The sequence below is a fragment of the Octopus bimaculoides genome, chromosome 10 (assembly GCF_046866305.1).
Source record: "Octopus bimaculoides isolate indiv1 chromosome 10, ASM4686630v1, whole genome shotgun sequence".
Lineage (NCBI taxonomy): Eukaryota > Metazoa > Mollusca > Cephalopoda > Octopoda > Octopodidae > Octopus > Octopus bimaculoides.
The window spans coordinates 83134723-83161211 of NC_142937.1; the positions used below are offsets into that span (position 1 = coordinate 83134723).

The 26489-nt window shown below is 32.2% G+C and overlaps 1 protein-coding gene across 42 annotated transcripts in view; it reads left to right on the plus strand.

Moving 5' to 3' along the window:
* LOC106871599 (tyrosine-protein phosphatase Lar) overlaps positions 1–26489 on the plus strand; it is a 591306-nt gene that overhangs the window by 506126 nt on the left and 58691 nt on the right. For 21 of the 42 annotated variants that reach the window (XM_089358886.1, XM_089358869.1, XM_089358858.1 and 18 more), the window contains 3 exons: positions 3528–3628; positions 8599–8800; positions 15630–15659. In XM_089358886.1, coding sequence (XP_089215012.1) covers positions 3528–3628; positions 8599–8800; positions 15630–15659 — 333 coding nt within the window. The remainder of the gene's footprint in view (positions 1–3527; positions 3629–8598; positions 8801–15629; positions 15660–26489) is intronic. The other 21 variants (XM_089358891.1, XM_089358875.1, XM_089358876.1 and 18 more) reach the window with 1 other exon arrangement.

Genomic DNA, 26489 nt, shown 5'->3' on the forward strand with positions numbered 1-26489 from the left:
TAGTTTGTTTGAAGGGACAGCCATGTTGAAGTGGCTGAGAACATTACTTCATATAACACATAGCCTTGATAACCAAACATCATTTCTATTTGGTTGGTCATCTTTCAGCTTTGGTGCTGTCAAGCAGTGCTTGTATATCTAGGTAGAGGAAGATATAAAGTGAACTTTGTGTCACCTCAACATTGTGTATGTCTGTGTGTGTGGTGGGTATTTGAGCCACTGGGTAGACCAAAATTACTGTCCTGTTTTATTGAAGAGATGTCTGCTCTTTTCATTTCATGGTTGACTGGCTCCAAGTGTAGAAGAAAGTTCTAGTTGAAAACTATCTGCCTCATTAATGTTAGGTACCCAAGTCACACATGATGCTGCTTGGAAAAACAGATGTAAAACCAAATGAGAAATATAAAATAGCACTTGTGACAGTTTTATTTCTGATATAGCTGGGACAATCTTTCTCTTTACCATTGACCCAATGATGGCAGCTATTGTCTGAAGACTTGTTGCTTCCAATCTTTTACTTTCTGTCTTGATTTCTTAAGCTTTCTTTCCCTTCTTTTCCTATTAAATGTGTATACAACAGCAGATAGCCTCTTTATGTTTTCTCAACCCGTTAGAAATAGCAGCTAAATCATCCTTAAACTACATCGTACCATCTTAAATATAGGAAAGATGGAGTAAATAACGTAGTCCCATATACCACTAAGAGGATGCCATGGTTGAAATAGAGTTGACCTGGGTTTAAACTGCAACAGGAACAGCTTAAATAGGACATTCATTGTTTTTCCAGAGGTATTAGTGGAATATACAGCATCATAATAGCCTAATCCGCCTTATCCCCTGTTGAGAATTAATTAAAAAAAAAAAGTTGGGATAATGGATCTTAAAATGTTCAGATTTACCAAGATTCAAATTTTCAAAAAATTCTATGAGTTTATATTAATTTTATTAAATGTACTACATTTCTTTATGGTCATCATTATTTTTACTTCTACTTTTCTTAGCTAGTATGGGTTGGATGAGACTTAGCGGCAGTGTTCTGTTGTCAAATATAGTTCCTGCTACTGTTTACTTTGGTCTTTCAAATGATGATCAACTTATGGGGTAAATGTTTTACAGCACATGTAAATAATGACACTATCTATGCAGTAACATTATTTTTACACCGAGACTCTCAAGTCTGAAGACATGCGCTCTCTCTCTCTCTCACACACACACACACTCTACAGACTTCTGTACCTCTGTTATTTTCACTCACAAAACATTGGTCAGCCGGAGTTTATAGTAGAAAATACAAGATCATAGTGCCACTGTGGGAATTAACTTGAAGCCATGTAGTCGTGATATGAACTTCATAATTACATGACCATCCATATGATGATTTTTCTATGTATCTAGTGTACTTTGTATAAATTTTGTGTTTTGTGTAGCCCAGCTTTCAGATTAAGAGAAAGAAAAAGCCTTAATTATTATTCTTGTTGTTTAGTCTTAGTTATCTTTGATTGAGTAGTCCCATTGATGATTGTTGTCGGAGACTAGCCCATCACTTTGTATATCAGACTACATTTTTAGTATAGTAAGACATAATTTGAAGAAATTTAACTGTTATTTCTGGTTGGTCAAGCACTCAATTTAAAGGCTTCCACATTGACTCAGGTTCTTTAACGCAAATGGTTGAGTGTGGGGTGCATCGAAACTGTTAAAAGAAAAACCTTTTGATAAATAATTTCATAGAGACTGTAGAGACAGACTTGTTTGTGTTAATTTTTGTTCCTGTTACTACCTCTTGTTCCTCAACAGTTATACCCACATCCCATCCAAACTGTATGACACCATTACATTAACCATCATCCACATAATATTGGCCTGGTTGTCTTGCATCTCTGTTTGAACAGGAAACCCGTCCACACAATAACAAATTCCCCCCCCCCCCCCATATTTTAAGAGAGGAATGCAGGTGAATTGCTTGACTGTGGTTCTTATTTCAGCTGATGAGGGTTCAAAAGCTGAATTTGAACTCCTATAAATAAATAAAGGAATGTAAGTTGAATGCTGCAAGGGGATTTATTGTGATGCTCCACTAATTTTAGTGCGTAATAATAGATATTTTTAACTTTGGCACCTAACCATAAATTTTGGGAATATGATGTAATAGGTTAATTCACCCATTTGGTATTTGTTTTATTAATTCTGGAGAGTCTTAGAGAAGATTATATTGATTGTAACTAACTACAGCAAGTTTAAATATCTGTGTGTGTTTCTGTTTGTTAGCCCTGAGGCAGTTTTTAATTAACATCAAGAAATGTGATATCATCCTCTTTCACTGCAGATACTATCCTATTTTGGGAATATTTTATCTCAATATAGCTTTTAATTAACTTTTTTCCCTTTCTAATTTAACAGTAACACCAGTAATAACATATTCCGGCTGGATTTTTTTGGTTTTTAATTTTTATGAAATGAAATTATTATACTTATTAAAAATGCAAACATAGTTGAGGGGAGTAAAATTGATTATTGATTGTAGTTTATTGTGTGTATCAAATATGTATTGAAGAAATGGTTGATGTCAAATTGTCTGTTCACTATACAGCATCTTCATGATAGTTTCCTATTTCCTTAGCAATAAATTCAGTTATTACTTGTTATGGAAGACTGTTCTGAAAACATCACTGCAGGAAAGTTTATTAAAACTTGGAAAATCTCCAAAAAGGCAGTTCCGATATAATTTGTTTTAAGATCAGATTAGTAGACATGCATATGAAAATAAATGAAGTATAACATTTTAGCATGACATTGCTACAACTACAAAGACATTTTTTATTTTTTTATGGTAAAGGTAAAAGATTAAAAAATAATGTCTAGAATGATTATATATTTTCTATTGAGTTATCTATTTAAGCATAGGAGAAACCTTATATAATTTTTTTTTTAAATGTCACACTTTTATCAGTAAACTGGGTCTTCCTTCTTCACGAAAACCACCATTTTATTTTGATTTTTCAAAATTTAATTCATTGGTAAATCTTTTATTTTCAAGAACCAGTTCTCTCTTATCTTTTGTTATCATATTTCTGTTAATATATGCTGACTTTGTTTCAATTAACTGAAGAATTTAGTAAAATAATTTGGTCATTAAGTTGGTGTTTGCAACAAATTAACATAAAATTTTGATAGAAGGTCTTTAACTTATGGTACAAACAGGAAGGTTGGTATCAAGAGAGCTAATGTCATTGCTTGGTGCTATCTTGTGATTTTATGATTTTGCTTTCCTGAAAATTGGTGATAATTTTTTGAGTTCTTTGCCAATATGTTTATATTTTTTAAATTAGCTAATAATTCCTATCAGTGGACTTGTTGTTCACTTCTGTCTCGCCATAGTTTATAATGTTTATCTAATATCAGTTATATTAACCATTAATTAACTTAAGAGTGTTGATGTTTTACTAGAGAAATTATACTAGTGTTCATTTATGTCATTTAAAATGATGTGATTGTTAACCAACTATTTTTTTCCTTTAAACTTTCAGCCCCAGGAACAGCTCCAAGGAATTTGCGTGGAAGAGCTGCTAGTGCAACCACCATATCTTTGGAATGGCAAGAACCTGAAATTCCGAATGGAATAATTGAGGTAAGCTAAGCAAAATGCTATTTTATTAATCTATCAAGTGAATTTCAATTCAGAGAATTTCTCTCTCCCTCTTTCCATTTCTGTCTGTCTGTCTCTCACACACACACACACATATATGCACACACACACACACACACACACACACAACTAAGCTCTGTAAAACATTTAGTTCAGTTCTTGAATAATTGTCGTTCACAACTCAGTCCTTATCTGTTTTATTATAATTTGACTTTTGTGAACAATAGCTCTCTTTCCAGCAGTTCAATCACTAGACTACACAGGTATTTCTGTTTGAATATACTGGTTTATCAGGTCCAGTTTATTATTTACGTCTTTCAGTGATATGATTGGTAAAATTATACAGCACATATAAATATATATCCATCCATCCATCCATCAACAACTTTTTTATTAACTGGCATAGGTTGTTCATATTTCACATGCTACTAGAGTAACTCTTCTTCTATATAAAATTACTACTTAGCATAATTTGTCATAACAGGTAATGCATTATTGAACCCAGCTCTTGGATTCTGATGTGTACTGTGGTACCCACTTCTTCACAGCTTCCTTCACCTTGTCAGTGTCATCAAATCCTTATACCCTGGAAGACAAGCCCAGTTTGCCAATTACCTGATTTGTTGCCAAAAATGTGTGTGTGGTTGTGCATTGTCATGGTGAATGTGGATCATTTTCAGATTCTTGTTTTGTTTCTTCCTCTTAATGGCTGCTATAAGCTTTTTGAGTGTCGCAGTGTACCACATGCTGTTTACAGTATGACTTCATTACAGAAAATCAAAGCAGATGATGCTCTTGTCAACCCAATAAACAGTCACCGTGACTTTTGTCAGTCACAGGCTTTTGAACTTCTTAGGCTCTGGAGAAGAGATGTGATGTCATTTTATAGACTGAGCCTTCATTTCCAGATCTTAAAGATATGCCCATGTTTCATCCCATATCACCATACCAGAAAACTATATTTTCATTGGCTTCAAACACTTACCAGCAGATCAGAGTTGACATCCACCCACTTTTCCTGCCCAGAAACTGACTCCCCATACACTTCCTGATTTTCTGTAATGCAATTGTGATGACAGTTCACTTGTGCAGCAAATCATTTTATCTACTCACTGGTAATTTGTGTCACCTCTCATAGCTGGTGGTCTCCTACTGTATGGTTTGTCTTCAATGCTGGTTTCCTCTTCTTATATTTCATCCATCTTGCACATTGTCCTTGTTAATGGTGTCAGTTTTCATAAACAAGCTGTGTAGCTCCTACTATGGATGTTGGACAGTTTGCTCCCTATCTTTATCAAGAGCTCAATACTGGAACATTGCTTCTGCTTGGAAACCATTATCTGCTTGCCATAAAGACCAAGAAAAGTCATTACAGAGGAATAGTTACCTCAACAATATATACAATCTGAATAGCTTATGTTAGTTGCTTTATTTTGTGTTTGTTTGTGTATAAAGCTTTAGTGTTAGGAAGGGCATCCAGCTATAGAAACTATCCAAAACTGCGACACTGGAGCAAGATGTAGCCATCTGATTTGGTGGATCCTGTCAAAACATCCTCCTCATGGCAGCATGGAAAGTAGACTCAAAGATGATGATGATGATACATGCATGTGCGCAAGCACACACATGATGGGCTTCTACATAGTCATCCCTATCATACACAAAAAGATTCCATTCAAAAGACATGGTAGAAGACACTTGTTCAAAGTGTCTCTTATGGTTGAAGACACTTAAAATGCTGCACAGTAGCACCAAATATTCTCTTCACTTGCCCTAATAAGGTCAATCTTGTTGACTTTGGAACTGCCAAATGTTTTGAAGTTAGTTACAGACACACTGGACTTAACCCTGTGTAGAGATCATTCAGCTCTTTGGAGCCAAAACCTGGGCTGTGAAGAAGAATCTTGATGACACACACACCAGGTTTCTGATGAAGGTTTAAAGTGTCATTTGTTTTTAACACAAGACAAAGATTTTATGGACACATTTCACCCATCTCTGCTAATGTTGGTCAACACAGAGCAGGCTTTATTGGCCACTGCTTTCATGCTGAATATTACCATCATAACATCTTAAAGACTTAGTTCTGGTATATAGATTTTATAAGCTTCAGTTTTATCAAGTCGAAAAAAGGTACTTTTTTTAATTAATTTAGGAAATTTATCCTACATTAGAATAATAAAGTTTATCATACATTGGTCACTGAAATAGAAATATGATTAAAATTAGAGGTTTCTTAATTCTTTTATTAATACAGTCTTAAATTACTGATCATTATGTTTTGGGCTTTGTTTTTGCTGCATAATTTTTCTCTAGACCTTTTCCTATTGTGACTTGTTAGAGTAACAACAGCATCTTTCTCTCTCTCTCTCTCTTGTGAATCTGTAGTGCCAATGTACAAATTAACTCTGGAATTGTGAACTAGTGAATTCTAGGGTGTTTCATGCTGACAGTGTTCATCATTATGATTTTGGCTTATACACATATTGCACATACATCCCACCCCTGCCCCTTAAAGGAAAAATAAACAACTCCCCTCCTTTTTCACTGAACAGAAGGTCTTCTACCTTCACTTTTGTTAATATTCAAATGTCTAAGTGAAGGAGACTTTTACTAATGTTTTTGTTATTGGCTTTGTTTCTTCTACATCAGAACTACATTTTCTGTCAAGTTCATTTATAATCATGTTTGAAATCTTGCAGTTTTCTGTTTTTTTGTTCTTTAAAAAGCTATATACTATATATATTATTTTGAACTACAAAGCCTGCAACATGATTAGAACAATACTTTATTTGCAAATTAAATATTGTTCTAAAAAAAAAAAAATCCGTTGATATAAATTTCAGATTCTGATTCCTTTCTTACATTATATTCTTGTTGTGTTTTTAGTGAAATAGACTAGGCTAAAAAAACTATTTGATATTTGCCTGACAACTTTGGTAGGTATTTCACAAGCATGTACCAATTCTAATGCTAGTGCTTCTTGATGTTTCTTATGAAACCTAGAGCTATTCCCCACTGCCATTGATTGAACACAATGCATGAATCAAACCAAAGTAACTTCTAGTCTTTCTGTAAGCAAAGAAAGATAAATTAGAAGGAGCTTCTGAACTACACAGTTTTACAATCATATTATACAGGTTTCAGTCCCATTGGGTTGAATCATAGGCAAGTGTTTTGTTTAATAGCACTTAGCCAACTAATGTCTTGTATGTGGAACATGTTGACAGGAGCTGCATGGAAACCCACTGTATTTGTTTGTGTGTATGCAAGAGGGAATACATGCACATATTCTTTTATTTGTTTCAGTAATTTGACTGCAGCCTTCCTGAAAAGGTCTAAATTATCAATTGCATCCTTTATTTTTGTTTTTTAGTTCCTAAGACATGGTTTGAAGGGAATTTAACTCCTATTTCTGTTAGGCAAAGTGACCATGTGCAAGTTCCAACATCGGACTGCTTTAATTGTGTTAATTTTTAATTTTAGCTAATGCCTTTTGCTGGGAAAATATAGAGGTACACATTTTCCTCTGATAGTGTAGAACTTCTGAAGGTAATAATGGAATAGAATTATGAGGAAAGTTTAATTCTGGACCTATTTATAATTATTTGAATAGTTGCTTGATATGGAAAATGTTTCTTTTTAATATTTTGAGATTTATGTAGTTACACAAATCTTATCTACGAAACGAACAATTTTGAAATTATATATATGATAAAACATCATCATCACCACTGTGTTTGAGGATGGAATATGTTGGATGGTTTGACAGCATCTGACTGGTCCAAATACTGCAAGGTCCAGTGTCTGCTTTGGCATGATTTCTATAGCTGGATGCCCTTAATACCAGCCAATTCATAGGATGTACTGGGTGCTATCATTATTATTATTATTGAGTGACAGAGTAGTGCATGCCATCAAAGTGACACTGGGGTAAAATATGCAAAGGCCAGACTACCTGTCTGATAAGGGTACACCAGGTACATGCATCACAACCATATGTATGCAACATGGTGATCTCATTTCAAGATAAACAACACATGACCTTGCAGATGGGGCCCAGTTAGAATTTTCTTCAGTTTGACGAGCCCATTCTGCTGAAATGGTCCTTGAATAAGGGTTGTCGAATGAAACACACGTTTCCAGAGGTGAATTATTCAAACTCCAAAGAATTCCTCTTAACACATGGCTATGATGTTCCCGCACGACTTCTGCTCATGATCAGAGATGCACATGTCGTCAGTCACCAAGGGACATGCTCTACAGGTTATAGTCAAACAAGTGAGAAGCCAATCTGCGGTATTGAGCAGAATATTTACTGTAGCCCATCTTTTGTACCAAGATAAAACAATATGCATGGTAACACTTCCAATCAGTTAAGATCAGAAGCCATGAGAGCCAGTAACTGGTACTGCATCATCATCATCATCATCATCATCATCACTATTATTATTTGTGGCACCAGTGCCAGTGAAGTCACTACACAGCTTGCAAGCCTAAAATTCCCTTTGAATGAATGTGGCTATAAGTAGAGAGGGGAGGCAGCTTTATCCGATGGAATGGGAGGTTAAAGTGTGATGGAAGGGCCCAAAACAGAACGTTGGTAATTAACATTTGAGAAATAAAACTCCATCTATCTTTTGTGAAATCTTTCGAATTAAATTGGCCAAGCAGATCAAATATAAGAAATATTTGCAGACAAAATAAGATTAATTGAAAACAAAAACAATAACAAACTAACCTGCTCGTTTTGAAGAAAAATTTGGTATGAACTTAGTATAATGTAATGTTCTTTAATATTTAACATTTTAATAATTTTTTTTTTTTAAATTGCTGGAAGGAAAATGCTTTTTGTTAGAGTTGCACTGTTTTTAAAAGTCCTAAGAAAAACACATGGAAAATGCTTTCCTTAAACATAATGTATTTATTTTTATTTATTTATTTTTTTGCAGGGATATAAAATATTCTATACTTTGAATCCAGATCTCCCTATTATTCTTTGGGACCATAAAACCCACAACAATGGCCAGAATAAAGTGGAAACTCTTCTTAACTTGAAAACAAACAGCACATATACTATAACCATTTTAGCTTTTTCTAGTGCTGGTGAAGGTCCTCTTTCAGAAGAAATTCAAGTAATGACAAATCCAGGAGGTAATGGAATCTTTATCACCCACTCCACTTCGTTTGCTAATTTTTGATGTCTTTTTTAAAAAAAAAAAAAAAAAAAAAAAAAAAATTATCGACATGCATGTTACAACACAAAGACAACGAAGATTTACAAATTCTCCCAAAATATTCTTACCATATCATTATTTCACTAACGAAAGAATTAAGGATTCTTCCCCTTGGCAAAATGAATTATTTCCTCTGTCTGCAGATGAGTGCAGTCCAAACTCTCTTTCTCTCTAAGAAGAAACAGTATTTTATACACGCATCAACTACAACATACCTATTTCAGTACACATTGAGTAAATACAGGAATATGTATTTCCCCACTTAGAAGATAAATTCAGGTTAGTATTCAGATGCTGAATATTACCACAAGATGACCTTATAATGCATCATTCATTTGATTTCTGTACAGTTTCAATTTTTAGCAATCAACACAGTTTAGCCTATACTTCCACAGAGTTAGCTTTGTATCAGAAACTTCCGAATCCCACCTGAGATGTAATAGGCCTCTACCTTCACTACTCTAAAATACTTTACATAATGAAACTCTAAGAATATATTAGCTTCAACTAACAGCACCACAACAATATAAATTCCATCATCATGGCCTGTCTTCATTGGCATGTTTCATCTGACATGTTCCTTACATATTGTAGCATTGCATGTAATTTGGGCTAAATGTCTTTGGAAATTTTGGGCTGGAGATCCTATCTCCCTGAACACGTTTGGTAATCTTTAGTAGTTGAGCTAAATGGGTGTGTTGTCTTGTGCCTGCTTGCACCAAACTTCTATACATGTATGTATATGTCTAGTGTAATTCTGGTTCTTGGGATGTGAATGTCATTGGATATCGTGTGGACGACAAGTCCAAATGTCCGAGTTGTTACTTGCGGACACTTAGATGCATTTGCTCGTTATTATTACCTTTTTAAGAAAAAAAAAAAAAAAAAAAAGGTTGCATTTGTTGCATTTTTCTTTTACTTTCTAATATAAATTGGGGATAAAAAAAAAAAGGGTGGGGAGTTTTGCTGAAACAATTTTCAAATAAATTAACCTCCTAAGGAAAAAGAGGAAAAGAAAAGAAGAGCTAACAAAAAGTATGATCTTTTAATACACACACACACATATATATATATATATATATGCATCTATATATATTATATATATGTATGTGTATGTATACACTATTGCATGTGAAAATGAAACCAGGTTGCATTCTTTTCCTTTTCTTCTTTTCAATTAACCAAAAGCTTTGATCAAAAATTGCTAAAGTTTTATCATTATTATTATTATTATTAATATTTAAAATAAATCTCCAAATCAAAATGCCAGGTGTATTACTAACACAATTTGTTGATAAAAAATCTTAGAATACAATTTTATTTTCAAAACATTAGTTTTTGAGATTTTCGTAAACCAATTTAGACATAATTTCATAATTGATATCATCAGTATTACTTCTAAATTATTGTTAGTTAAGAGGAAAAAAAAAATCTTCAGAAATTGTTTCAGCTTGACTACAAAGTGCGGTTCTACAAAGTAAATTGGTCAAGATTAGTCAGATAACTTTGGTCAACAGCTCCATTTAGTGCCATAAACAATGTGTCTCTGAAACCTGCATTATTATTATAACTACAACTACTTGTGTGTCCAACATTTGTATGTGCATATATATGTGTGTATACATGTGTGTGTGTATGTGTTTCTTACTTTACAAAAAAAGGAAGATTTTTTTTTTTTGTTGAAACTTTGTTAAAATTTAATTTAATTTATTTTTTCTTTTTTACCTTATTTTGCTTATATTTCTTCAGATTCCAATACAATATGTATTTCAATACCAAATGGATTATTATAAATACACAATACTAATATTAGAGTATTGAATCTATCTTTCTTAACCACAGGGAACGAATTCATGGAATTTAGTGCAATATTTCAGCTTTCATCATTGTGTTGTACCAGATTTTTCAATCCAATATTCTACAAAATATGGATTAATATACATCAAATTTTACAATTTGCTGTACACCTTTCAACAGATTATACTATGATGTGTCAATGTGTGTGCACATGCATAAATGTAAGTGCTTATATGTGTGTGTGTGTTTGTATGTGTGTATGTACAGCTTTTACCCAGTGTAATTGTTGTTGACTGTGTATATGTAAAAAGTGCTGCATAGGGTTCTAACATATAGGATCAGTTAAATTTTTATGCATGTGGATTAGAATATGAAAAAAAGCATAATTACTAAACCTTTTATAATCATTATAGTGTGATGAATAATACCATATGTATTGTTTGAGGTAACACATTAATTATATTTACTGTGTATGACTGGCATGGTTAGCTGCCCGATCATTATACTAGCTGATTCTTAGGGGATTTTCAAAGATATTTTCAAAGTTGACAGTTGATATCAATTTGGATTTCTACTTTTTAGAATTATGGAAAATAAAAGTATATGTTCATGAGATAGAAGCCATTCTGTTTCCAAAAAGAACACAATCCCATTTCTGATTTAGTCTTGCAATGGGGAATTTTGAACTTTAATGTCATGTTCTTTACAACATCACATCAATTACTAGATGAAATCTAATAAAGCTATACTTGTACACAACACAAGACCTGCTATTACTTCAAAGCTTTTTAAGACTTCTGTGTTTAGTCCATAGCTAAACATTTGCTAATGTTAGCAATGCTTTGTATGCATATATAGATTATCTTTCCTTTTTTTTTCTTTATTTGTCATACTACTTTTAGAAATATCTACCCATTAAGGATAGAAATTTTCTCACTATGTTGCTTTTGACATGTAATTATAAAACTAAATTAAACCAGTAGATGTTGCTTGAAGGTTGTCCATTTTAAGGTTAAGACGAATACTCTACTTCCTCCAAAGTAATTGCAAATGCAAAATATCTTTTATGCTGGTAAGAACAAACTTGGCTCTGGTTTCATAGCATTCAGTGGACGAGTGATAAATTTTTTCCAAGACTTGACTTCAGCTTATTTCTGATCTGATAAATATTCTTGACAACTGGCCTATGTCAGTTGAAGTGATGAAGAACAAAATGGTCTACTTGTAGCATCTATAAATAAAGAATAGTCCACTATTTTATCCATTCAGTCATGGTATGTCTTAGAATGTTTCTGTTTAGTATTTCATTATTTAATCCTAGTTCTCCTGAGATTTTCCTTTATTATCTGATAATATCTAATATTACATATATTGTTGGATCACTCTATTTAAACTTCTATATGGGAGATGGAGGTTTGCTGTTTTTGTTTTTTGAGATATATATATATCAAACTAAATTAATGTTCATTTATTCCTAATCACTGCTTGGTGCTGATGCTGTTATATTTATTATGAGCAAGCAGTCCACTAGTGCAACTCAGTCACTGATGTTGACTGTTTTTTCAGCTTTGAATCTACTCAGGATTATCTCTCTGGTATTTCCTATTGAAGAAGGCTAAAATGCTAGAAACATATGTCTGGGAATCTAACAGCAGTAAGGACTGGGTGTATATGGTGTTTTTACATCTTTTACTATAAAACAATTTCTCCACGTTTCTGGGCTAATCTCAAGTTTATGTGTGTGTGTATATATATATATATATATATATATATATATATATATATATATATTTATATATATATAGGTACAGTCATGACAGTGTGGTTAATAAGTTCATGTGGTTCATGTTCAATCCCAAAGTATGGTACCTTGAACAAGTGTTTTCTACTATAGCTCTGGGCTGACTAATACTCTGTGAGTGAATCTGGTTAATGGAAATTTTGTGGTAACCCATCATGTATGTATTATGTGATGTGTGTAGCTTTCTGTTTCCCACTCCTACATTACTTGATGATCAATGATGGTTTGTTTTATGTCCTTGTAACTTAGTAGTTCAGCAAAAAAAAAGAATGACAAGGAGTACCAGGCTTTTAGGAAAATGAGTACTGGAGTCAGCTTGTTGGCCTAAATTTTGCAAGGCTGTGCCTCAGGATGGCCACTGTCCAAAGACGAAACAAATAAAAGATACAAAATATTACATCATCATCATCATTTAATGTCCATGTTCCATGATGGTGAAGGTTGGATGGTTGGACAGATCCAAAGGACTGCCTCATGTTCCAGTGTTTGCTTTGTCATGATTTCTATGGCTGGATGTTCATCTTAATGTCAACCTCTTTACAGTGGGTACTAGCTACTTTTTTCCATTCCACCAGCACTGGTGAGGTTACCATGCAAGACTATGAACTCCAAGGTTTGTAGGTGCTAGGGGATGATGGGTAAAAGTATGAGAAAAAGTGGCCAAGTGGAACTGGTTTCTTATTGTAAAGGCCCTAGCTCCATGACTATTGACATAGTAGAAGAGTGTATGGTAGTGGTCGGAAGAAGCTGGAAAGGAGTAGAAATACTGGTGATGATGTCTCAGAGTGGTAGATTGAAATTAGTGTTGCTAGGAGACAAGTATGTGGCCTGGAGGCGGGGCTGCAAAAGTGTATGGGGAAGTTAAATACCAAGTGGGTGAGGGAAGGGGAGGTGGGCAACCCCCAACAACGCAAGTGCTGGAGTGAGAGTAGGAGATGGCTAACAGTGTGGAATAGCAGAACAGTAATAATGATTTTATATGGCTGCTGTCAAATGACTGAAACCAGTAAAAGAATATGTGTTCACATACACACTTATATAATATATATATATATATATATATTCATTTAACTAGTGTTTTTATAAAGAATTCTTGATTCAATCACAGTATTTGAAGGAAGATTTTCTCAAATTAAAGATTGTTAATTATATTAAAAGATCTTTAAAAAACTGAAGGACACAAACCTTTTAGAAGGAAGTTTTCTTATTGTGTTTGAGTGCTTTTTCCTTTTACAGCTTTTCAAACACATGTATTATGGGGTAATTTATAGAGAGGAAGTTATTTTTATAGTGGTGTTGATGATTTCTGGTCTAGTTTTGGACTTAGAATTCTTATATGGTATTCTTCTCTTGCCTTTTATGGTTGATCATTTTCTTCCTTTGAAAATAGGAAATATTTTCAATTTCCCATTTGCACAAATATCTAGTTGTTCAGTACATGGAACATTTCAAAGAATTGAATCTTTGATTTGCTGCTTATGTACCCTAAGCCAGTGTATTAATTTTCATCCAGTTTGGGCAATATACATCACATTGCATTGTGGGCATGTGATGTAGGAAAGGAGATTTACTTTCTTTTGTTGTTTATACAATTTGTATTTCTGTTTGCCTTCTATTCCTTCTCATTCTGGAATGTTTTCCTTGTTCCCTTTTCAGTTATTTCATATGTTTGATGATGAAAGGTCTCTGCAGTTTGTTGCCAGCATAATTTTTTTTCCTTGACTTTAATTATACGTGCATATGTGTACGTGCATATGCATACGTGTAAACACACGAAACAAAATAGTCCAACCCATGCCAGCATGGAAAACGGATGTTAGATGATATGGAAGATTGGATGCTAAATCAATGGTGATACATAAGGCATAGCTGTGTGGTTAAGATGTTTGCTTCCCAACCACACGATTTAGATTCAGTCAAGATGACCAAAGGCTTGTGAATGGATCTGGTCAATAGAAAATGAAATATGCCCATTGTGTATATGTGCAGTGGTTTAATTTCTTATTACACCTATTGAAGAAGTGACTACTTTGTGCTTCACATTGCCACAACTTCCTCAATGACTTCTACCTTGCTCTTATGGAATGTACCTAAAGTCTTTGATTCTCTTTAAACTCTGAGAATGAAGAACAGCATAATTATTACTATATACATCTTAACTGCATTTATCGTTATTTTTCATTATCATCATCATTGCTCTCACCTTCATCTTCATTATTCTTATTGATTGCTACATCATTTCGTATTCATTTTAGTATAATGAATATAACAAAATTTAACATTAATTTAGGCATTGTTTAATTAACCTGCATCACAAGCATAAACATAGTTACTGAATTATCTAAGTACGTTTTTATAATTAAAAAAAAAAAATGGAAGACATTTAAAAAAAATCCTGTCATGTAAAGAAACGCAGCTTCTTTGGTTTTTTTTTCCTGTTTATTTTTTGTTTTATTTCTAATATTTTTTTTTAAACTTCAATTTTTTACATTTCTTATCCTCAGATTCATCTGTCAAATTAGTGTTTCAGGTTTTTCAACAAGCTATTTGATTGTGGTGATGGTGGTGGGGGAATCAACAAAACTCATAAAAACACTGAATACATCCACATTTATTGTTGCTTCTCTTATTATCAACTGAATAGAGCGCAAACTGAATAGAATAATAATAATAATAGCATAAACTTGGGTAGAGAGCATGTCTAGCTAAACTTTGGCACTAACTGGATCTGTTTTATACCACCTTATCATTCTTGGCTCAATACACCTATAACGATGCATTGGATTTCTTTTTTTTTTTGCCTGCTGTAATTATTATTATTATTATTATTATTATTATTATTATTATTATTATATATATATGTTATATATAAATATATATATGTTATATATATATGCGTATATAGGATATATATATTTAATATATATAATATATTATATATATATGTTATATATATATATTATTGATATATGTATATATGTAATAGGTTACATATATGATATATAATAAATATATATATATACACACACACATATATATCTTTTTTTTTTTAATTATTGATTTCTGCCTATGGATTTGTTGTTTATGTGCGGGATGTTCAAACACTTGCATCATTTCGTATTGCTGAAATCTCTTGTGTGTGTTTCAGTTCCAGTGAATAAACCTGTTATATTTGATCGTAAGTAGTTCTGAAAAGTATGGCATTTATAATATTTATTATTATTATCATTATTAATAATATTACCATCATATAAACCTCCATGTCTTTATACAGTGCTCCTATATGGTGCATGTTGCTGCATATTTTTTAAAATATTTTTAGTAGCCTGAAGTCCTGTAGATTGTGACTTTCAAATATCTTCTGACAGTCTTGAACTGGCCTTTGTTTTTTGCATCAGTTATTTACTTGTATCAATTTTGTCTAGCGTACGTACATGTAAATTTTTGCGCTGCCGCTATACTACTGCGAAGATGCCAGCATGCTTGCCCTTTGCTTTGATCTGCTGCCTGCTGCTGCTGCTGCTGCTGCTGCCGACGCGTTGCACTGCGCGATCGTTACAAATCAGTTTCTTTCTGCAGCGATGGATGGACTGAAGACCATACATCCTGATATTGCACGTAATCCATCCTGGGTTTACCAGTCCAGTCTTTGTCCATTGCCGTGTTTTTTTCCGAGTGATCTTCCTACTGTTTTCCTCCCTTCTTTCCAACGGAGCTATGCACACTTTATTTCAGCATTATCTGCAAAAATGTTTACATACATACATGTATGTATGTGTATGGATATATATATAAATATATATATATATATTTATAAATATATATATATATATATATATATATATATATATATATATATATATATATATGTATGTGTATTCATGTATGTATATATGTATTTGGGGAAGGGTGTTTGGTTTTAGTTTTTTATTTTTACCTCCTGTAAATGAAAAGAATATTTTTTTATTACATGGAAAAAAAATGTTAAAAATTGCATTAATTCTGAAGGTCGCTGCTAATTTTAGTTAAAACTGAAAAAGTCCTAAGTTCTTTTATATGTGTGTATGTGTGTGCACGCACTATAAGTATATCCACTCACACACACATACACACACATATTCTTTAATTCATATATACCTGCATACTTATGAAAGTGTATGTATATACTTATATTCATACACGCGCATTCATATATGTATGTGTATGTGTTTTTCTGTTAGAGTTAAATATTTTTTTATCGTTTGTAGTATCGAAGTTTATAATTATTTAATTTCATTTGGTTCTGATTTTCTTTTGATAATGGATATTATTCAAAATTTTGCAATAGGTTTATTTTACAAACGTACATCTAAGATATACTTTATTTTCGTTAAGACCGGAGTGGAAGGTGGTTGGTAAAAGTCTTCCCTCCAATATTTTCCTCTTTCTTTCTTTCTTTTTTTTTTTTTTGAGTAGTCTGGACATTAAGTTGTATTAGTTTTATTGATATCCTCTAAATAGTGATGGCATTGTAAAAACAAAAGCCTTGTCTAAAGATTCTTCAGTTTTTTAATTTTTATTTTCCTTTCCCTTCTTATATCAAACAATATTATTTTAATTAAAAGGAATTTCAATATATTAGAAATTATCTAAAATATTATTTACAAAGTCATTTTTTGGCCTAAAATTTGGATGAAAAAAATATATACAAATAAACATATTTATAAAAATATGAGGAAATTAATTTAAAATTCTGAAAAAAATAACTATTAATAAAAGTAATGATTAAATGTATTTTCTATCATTCTTCTAAATAAACTGTATTTTAAGATGCTATGGGATTTTTTTACTTGTGAAACAGTTGTGCATAGTTCCTGAGGAAGTTTTTCACAACTTTTATTTCATAAAGTGTAGCCATTTTCCACCAAAATGCTTTTTTTCTTGTCATGCATATAGTTTTACTGAGATACATTGAAAAATTGTTATATTTATAAACCTTTTATGAAATTCTAGCATAATTCAGGTGGTTGGAGCTGAAAGGAAATCCTCATTTCATAAGCTCTTATGCATTTTTTATTTAATACTTAAATTTAAGCAAACAGTGTGATTGTATGTACATGAGTCTATATATGTATTTATGTATACTTGGTCATATACATATGCATGCATATGTTATGTGCCTTTATACATATATTCGGACAGTATACATTAATTATCAGAAAAAGGATTGTAAATGCCTTGAATTCAACTAATGATCTAACTTCATAACTAAAACTGATTGTTTACCAAGTAAACAGCTAATAATGTAGACTAAAATATGTTCCGCTATCTCATAGTTTGTAAATTTAGCTTGTATCCTTTTTCTGATTTATCAGTTGTTATGTAACTTAACTCAATTGGTAATCTCTGCTATGAGAATCTAATTGTAACTATATATATATAGTAGCTTACAGATATTAAATTGTTAACTAATAGATCTAGATTAATCGGTGACAACAGTAAAATGGCTGCTTTACTGTCTTTTCCTACTGCATAATAGTAATAATAATAATAATAACAACGATATTGAATTATACTAAATAATTATAACCTCACAAACATGTGTGCTGAATTCAAAGATTTGTGATTTCAAGAGATTAAATTGGCTTTTCACAAAAGTTTGTGACTATTAAGTTCAAGAATAATTCTTAATCTAACTGCTTGTGTAACATCACATACACATCTAGCTAGTTATGAAGAACCTATGTCTTTTCATTATAGTTCATGTTTTTTTTTTTTTTTTTTTTCACCCTTTCCTGTTGATCAGAGCTGTGCAGTCTGTAACAAGTCTGTGACATTTAACATATTCCAATATGTTTGTCTTAGTTACATCCACACTAAGCTCCTGCATATGACTGCTATACATCTTTTTCTCCTGATCTTAAATTCCTGCATTCTACAATTTGAGGCGGTCAAGATGTGCATAAAACATTTTACCTCAAATTCTTGTTACAACCATACCCAGAAACTGCATCCTTATACTTTTCTTCTAGCGCTTTCATTTCATTGCTTTACTGCTCTCCTTTTAGTGTAGGATAAATAGCTTCTCTTCTCTCTTCCTCATCTTCCAACTTCGACAATGGATTACTAGCTATACTAATGCGCTATTGATGACTATGTTTTGGGGATTGAAATTTAATTCTTTTATGATTTCTTCTAGATCATTCCAAGACCGAAGAAAAACAAAAAATTTTACTTTATTCTCAATCTGAGAAAAGAAATATTCTGGTTTACACTTGAGAAATTTATATCATGTGTTTTCACTGTCTATGCGCATTTGCTGTAAAAAATATTTTCCTGCAATACTTACATATTATTAACAACATGCTATGAAGAAATTGACCTGCTTAGTTAACAAGTTTATAGTCAGAGCTGATCCTGACAGTATTAAAAGCGCAGTATCTTGGAGAATAGTTTTCTCTAGCTTACTTGTAGTTCCTTCCCCATGTATTGTGTAGTTCATTTATCTAACTATGCTGGTAAGATATTATTCTCTTGCTACATAGGTAACTATATATATATATATATATATATATATATATATAATATTCATATATATAGTTTTCATGTATGTATATATATATATATATATATATATATATATAGTATTAATATATGTGTATGTATATATATAATATTCATATATATATAGTATTAATATATGTGTATGTATATATGTATAGTATTCATATATGTATGTATATATATATATATATATATATATAATATTTATATATATATATATATAATATTTATATATATATATATATATAATATTTATATATATATATATATATATAATATTTATATATATACATATATATATATATATATATATATATATATATAGATATATATATATATATATATATATATATATATAGTATTCATATATGTATTTGTATATATATATAGTATTCATATATGTATTTGTATATATATATATATATAGTATTCATAAATATATAATATTCATATATACATATATATATATATAATATTCATATATATATATATATATATATATATATATATATATATATATATATAAATAATCATATATGATATTCATATATATATATATATATATATGTATATATGTGTATATATGTACATATATATATATGTACATATATATATGTCATATATATGTGATATTCACAAACTCACATGTATATATATATATATATATATGTATATATATATAATAGTCATATATATATGATATTCATATATACATATGTATATATATGCATACATATATATAAATATATATGTATATATGCGTGTGCACTTGTGTGTATATATATATATATATATATATGCCTATATACAATATATGCATATACTAAACATATATATATACACACACTTAAACATATATATATATATATATACATATATTGATATACACATATATATACATACATACACGTGTATTTGTATATATATATATATATATATATATATATATATATATATGTGTGTATATCTGCATATTTAAGTGTATATGTGTGCACATGCATATATGCATATGTATATACATTTATTTATTTATATATATTTATGTGTATGTGTATATATATATAATTATATATACACACTCACACACATATTTATGTGTGTATATACGTATATATATATATATTGAGCTGATTGTGAATCCTATTACAGATATTTTTATACCTGCCAATTTATTAATGTTCAGCACACATGGAAATAGTAGAATATTTAGAAAATATCTTGGTATTTTCATCTTAGTCAATTAATCTGAATGTAAGGCTTGATTGGTAATTAATAAATGCGCGTGCGCAGCCTTTCTCTTTGCATATAATGTACCATTGATCGCTAATATTAACACCATATTTTTCCTATTCATTATACTAATCTTCGTTTTTCCTTTTTCCATCCATTGTCCTGCAGAATCAGGTGAGGCCAATTACTAAACTTTCTAATTTCTTTTCAGCACATAATTTATGTATATATATTTTTTTTAACCACTATCATTAATTATACATATGTATTTTTTTTTTAATTTTAAGCTAATCTGCAGAATAATGCATTAAGATTCTGCTACTTGATGCAATATGATTGTAGCAGTAGTTATTTCGTCCTTTTTTTTCATTTTTTTTTTTATTCGTTCCTTTTCCATTTTTTTTTCCTTCTTTTGTAATCAAAATAATTACCTATAGTTTTGTTTTTTTCGTTTTTTTTTTTTTTTTTTTTTTTTGCGTATGTCCTTTACATGATTTTGAGGGACATTCGTGAAAACACTCTGAAAGAGTGAGGTGTAGATTGTTACTTTTGTTTCGTGGCTTTGCATTCTCTGCCACTTGTTCCAATTTATGATGTCTGTGTCTTTTTTTTTTTTTTGTAATATATTTGTTCTCTTGTTCTTTTACTAACATCTTAGCGTTAGGTCTAAAACTCTATTACTAAACCCCTGCCCATCGATCGTGGCTAATTAAAACAATTACTGATAGTTTTAGAGCTTATGCTATGTTATAAGGTAAGTTCTACACAGCTACTCAACAACAATATCAAAGGCTTTCTCCAATTTCGGAAAAGTAAAACAATTTATCATCATTAGCTGCAAAATTGGTGAGTGATCTTTCAGGGAAAGATATATATATATATTTTTCTCTCTTATTGATTTCAATATTCTGAATCTTTTTGGTTTTTTTCCTTATTGATGTATTTACTCTATATGTATGATCAGTTGTGTGTATGTGTGTGTGAGTACATATATGTGTGTGTGTGTGTGTACGTATATATGGATGGTTGATTAGTTTTTTGACAAGAGAACATAAAGACAACTTTCTTCATATCAAAGATATCTGTGAGGGAGACCTGAAGTCTCGTTACTCGAATGTTGAAAAATGGGAAGGCATTGTTGATGATTGTTTTCACTGGGCACTGGAACTAGGCAAAGGTTTAAAAAGATGAGAAGAGACACCTATGGTTGCTGATAAAGGAGAGCAAAATTGAAGAAAAAGCCACATGAGGAAAAGACTGATAGACAGCACCTTCAAATGTAGTTACTGCAGCTGGGATTGTCACTCACATGTGCGTCTCTAATAGTCACAGCAGACAGTACTCTGCCAACAAGACTGAAGACTTTCCAAGTGCAGATCCTTGGTCTCGTGTGAATAATGGATTCCTCCAATATATTTGTGTGTGTGGGTGTTTGTGTTCACACACACACACATATAAATAAATTATTATCTTTATTTAGTTTAATATGACTATTCCATTAATTTCATATTCATTTGCAACATGTTGCATTTACATCTATTAGTCGTAGATAGCTAAGTGATCTATTATATTTCATTTTATACTTTAGCTCTCTCTTTCTCTTTCTTCCCCCTTTCTCCCTCTCTCTGTCTACCCCAAATAAATATGACCTTACACAAATATATACATAAATATATGACATCCCTGTATGTTCTGAGTTCAATTGCAGCTGTAGTCAACTTTCTTGTTATATTTCTGGTGGTGGTGGTGGGGGGATCAATAAAATAAAGTCACTGGGCTAGATTTAACTTGGGCCTTTGAAGGAGCCTCAATTGGTGTTGCTCAGTTTGCTAGAAATAACAGTCAACAAACCTTCTTCATACCCCATTACCTTAGAAAAGTACATGTCGGATAGTGTAGTTCTCTGTATATAAGAAAAAGATGGGGTGGTCATTGTTGAAATACTTTTGATCAGAGGTTTCCTCAAACAGATCTTTCTTGGGACTAAACAACAGTAAAAATAGTGTCCTTGTGATTATGTTAGAATTCAGTTTTACATTTTTCTACATGAGTATTGGATTGATAGAATCCTTAAGGTGTCATACAAATTACCTTGGCCTTATACAATCTAAATTCAAATCCTGTCAAGGTCGACTTTTCATTTTATCCTTCTAGAATTGATCAAACATATTTGTGAAATACTGAGATTAATTTAAATCAACCATCTACCCCCCAATGTAACATTGTTTGACATTGTACCTATGTCAGAGTTCAGTATTATCTTTTAGCTTTTTATGTGATGCCACTTTACATTCTGTGTTCAAATGCCTGTGTTTAGCTTTACCTTTCCTTCCTCCTTCCAGGGTTGATAAAATAGAGTGCTAGTCCAATAAATAGGGTCAATTTTAAGCAACTGGACCCTCCATGTTGGCTACATTGGATAGGTGATAATAAGATAGTGTTTTATGACTGAAGACCTTCTTGACACCAACCCTTTTCATTGCCTTGAATGAGTTCAGAAATGCAGTGTACTTCTAATAATCAAAATTTTATTTTCTGCACTTTTAATATGATCTTCCTCTTTAGTTTTTGGAATATATGATGTTAACATTATATCATAAATGTCTCATTAGGTATCATAACAAAAGTTATAGTTTTTAATCTTTTTTTATATCACTTAATATTGACTCTGTAATCTTTACTTTTAACTCAATAACTGCTGTTCTTTGGAGTTATGTTTGTTGTAGCTACTAATATATTAATAGTTTCGTTTTTGAGAAATGGTAGAGCTTGCGACACTAGACATGTTAAGCAGGCTTTTTTTTGTCCTATTGCAGTTTGTGGCTGAAATTCCCTTATGTGTTGTTTCAGTTCTTGCTGGTCTTGGAACAGATTAGTAAGTGAAGAAGATTTTATTCAGAAGGATAAACACAGACTAATATGATTTGTATGTATTTCATACTCACTGAAAGGTCTGATAAATATGTTTTGAGATAATAAAAACTGAGTATGGTTATAAAAGATACTACATTATGTATGTATATATATATAATCTATCAAGAGCTACATTATCCAATGTATCTGTTTTTTTTTGTTTTTTTTAAGACAGTTGGTAAGGAGTGTGTTGGTATTTAGTTTTAGACCTTTCCATTCTGACTTCAAATTCTGCCAGGGTCCTCTTTACTTTACATCCATGCAGGGTCAATGAAGTAAAGTAGTGGTGTTGATTTAATCAAATGATGCTTGGTATTTCCCTGGCTTTTTCAAGCAACAGACTGCAACTGAGGATCCTAAAAGGACAATTGTAATGCTGCATGCACATTAACTACAGGTGACTCAATAAACCCAATAGCCATAGTACAGTGATCCCTTGACTATCGCAGGTGTTATGTTCCAGAACCCCCTGTGATAGGTGAAAATCCATGAAGTAGAAACAGTACTGTACTGTATATTTTTTTAATTTCTATAATTTGTATATATTAATATTATTGTAAATACAAAACAACATCTCAGAGCAATCGCCATAAGCTCAAATAATAAACCACGATATGGTGAGGGATTACAGTATTCTTGTAAGGAGCATTCTCTCTCTCTGTCTCTCTTTCTCTCTCTCTCTCTCTCTCTCTCTCTCTCTCTCTCTCACATACACACAGGTATGACCATTTACTGAAAGATAAGACCAGCTGCCCACTAACCGTATAAACTCTATATAACATACTCTTTTGTTTGTGTTGTGTATGGAAGCACACAACGGCAAGAGCACCCATTAAATGATTTTTATCAGGTGTTCAGAAAACGCCTTAGAAATAGTTGATGAGCTTTTGTAACCTTGGTGATTACAGTGGTGATGGGTATTCCACACCTGTAGCATTCAGACTACAACTAAGATGCGAAAAATCAGTGAGCTATTGTCTCTGCTAACAAGTGGATTTCCTCTCATAAAGGGTGATGTGGCATGGAAGACTTGGGTATTGAATGTAAGGATGTGTGAAGACTGGAAAGAAATGAAATAAGCTTGCTCCACTGCACGACTTATGTTAGTGTGCATAGATGACAGCACAATGGGTTGAGTATGAAACTCACCTGATTCTCTCATGCTGGGCATGTAAGGACTCAGATGTAGTGTTTAAGCGAGAAAGCTCTACTGGTGCAGACGTATGCATACGGTTCTTGATAGTTGAGTAAAGAGTCCTGAGCAATCCAAGCCGAAGGAATCTACAGAAGATGAAAGACAAAGAAGATGTAAAAGGGTGAAAGACGATTTTAGGAACTTGAAACTGATGAAGGTGATAAAATATGTTACAAGTGAGAAGATACTATGGAAGAGAAGACTCTCCAACAAATGCAAGCATGAAAATTCAACAGCAAAATGACAATGACAGTGGTGATAGCATATGTGCATGCACACACACACACACACGCACACACACATGTATACACAACGTTAAAAAATTTATTTTTTATTTTATGGGCATCTTGACTTCATGGCATCAACAATTTTGTTCACCTCTCAGAGTACTCAGGGATACAGTGAACTTAGTATAAAACCAACATACAGTATATGTTATGTAAACATACATACATCTATATATGTGTGAAACATGGTCTTCAGCCCATGTTGGAATGTAGTTCCTCCAAATAAGGACTGACTTAGACTATAACGGCCTACCAATTCACAATAGCAGTCTGGCTTTCGTGCCGGTGGCACGTAAATAGCACCATTTGAGCGTGACCGTTACCTACGTCGCCTTCCTGGCATGTGAAAAGACATTCGAGCGAGTTCGTTGCCAATAACCGCTGGACTGGCTCCTGTGCAGGTGGCACGTAAAATACACCATTTTGAGCGTGGCCATTGCCAGTACCACCTGACTGGCCTTTGTGCCAGTGGCACGTAAAAGCACCCACTACACTCTCTAAGTGGTTCGCGTTAGGAAGGGCATCCAGCTGTAGAAGCCCTGCGAAATCAGATTTGTAGCCTGGTGTAGCCATCTGGTTTCACCAGTCCTTAGTCAAATTGTCCAACCCATGCTAGCATGGAAAGTGGACGTTAAACGATGATGATGATGATGGAAGAGCTGGTATAAAATGATCTTATATACATAAGGCACAATGAACTATGAGTAGTGATATTCTCAGGCACAACCTCCAATGAATATTTTTTCCAGTCCACCTAAGAGTGTTGATTATTTTCTGTTGCATAATTGCCATTCATGCTAGTGTAATGTCCCCGGCCATACATCCCTATCATTTTCATTGTTTCTGTGCCTGCTTTTTATCTTGCTGACATGAGTTTAACAACGAGGCTTCTCAAGTCAGTATTCTTTGGCTGGATGTCTTTCCTGACATAAGCTCCTGATTTCAAGATACTTTATTTCTCTGAGCTTTTCATGTTAAAATTGTTGTGCTCTTGAGACCTACATTACTGCTGTTCAAGTGGTATCAGACAAAACATGGAAGACAAATGTGCATACACACACATGCATATACATATATGCATATGATGCATTTCCATAAACTTCCATACAGTTTCCAACAACCAAATTTCACTTAGATTTTGTCCACTTGAAGCTAAAGTAGAAAACTCTTGGCCAAAGTGCCACACAACATGAGTAAACCAAGCTTTTTACACACACAGTCATACCTATATATATATATATATATATATATATATATATATATATCAGATTGGAGCCTGGAGCAGCCTTCTGGCTTGCCAGTCCTCAGTCAAATCGTCCAACCCATACCAGCATGGAAAGCCGACGTTAAATGATGGTGATGATGATGACACACACACACACACATATATATATATATATAGATATATATATATATATATATATATATATATATATATATATAAGGCACCTAGCCATCAAAATCATGCCAAAACAGACACAGCAGCCTGGTGCAGTCTTCTCCCTGGCCGGCTCTTGTCAAACCATCCAACTTATGCCATCATGGAAGACAGATGTTAAATGATGAATGTATATATTTATACACATTTAGGCAAAGTTTTCTGCCAGCATTTGTGTTGTTATCAATGAGTACACTTTTAACCAAAGGCATTCCATTTGTGATCATGGTTTTTTTTTACCTTTAAACATACTGTGTCTATTACATTTTCTAGCTTTTTTTTGTTAAGACTGTGATATTTTGTTTGAGGGTTAGTTAGCTATTTATAAGAAGCTTACTTATTGGCTCATGAAGAAAATGGTTTCATAGAAAGTTTCTTCTCAAGCTGTTGATGAGACCCAAG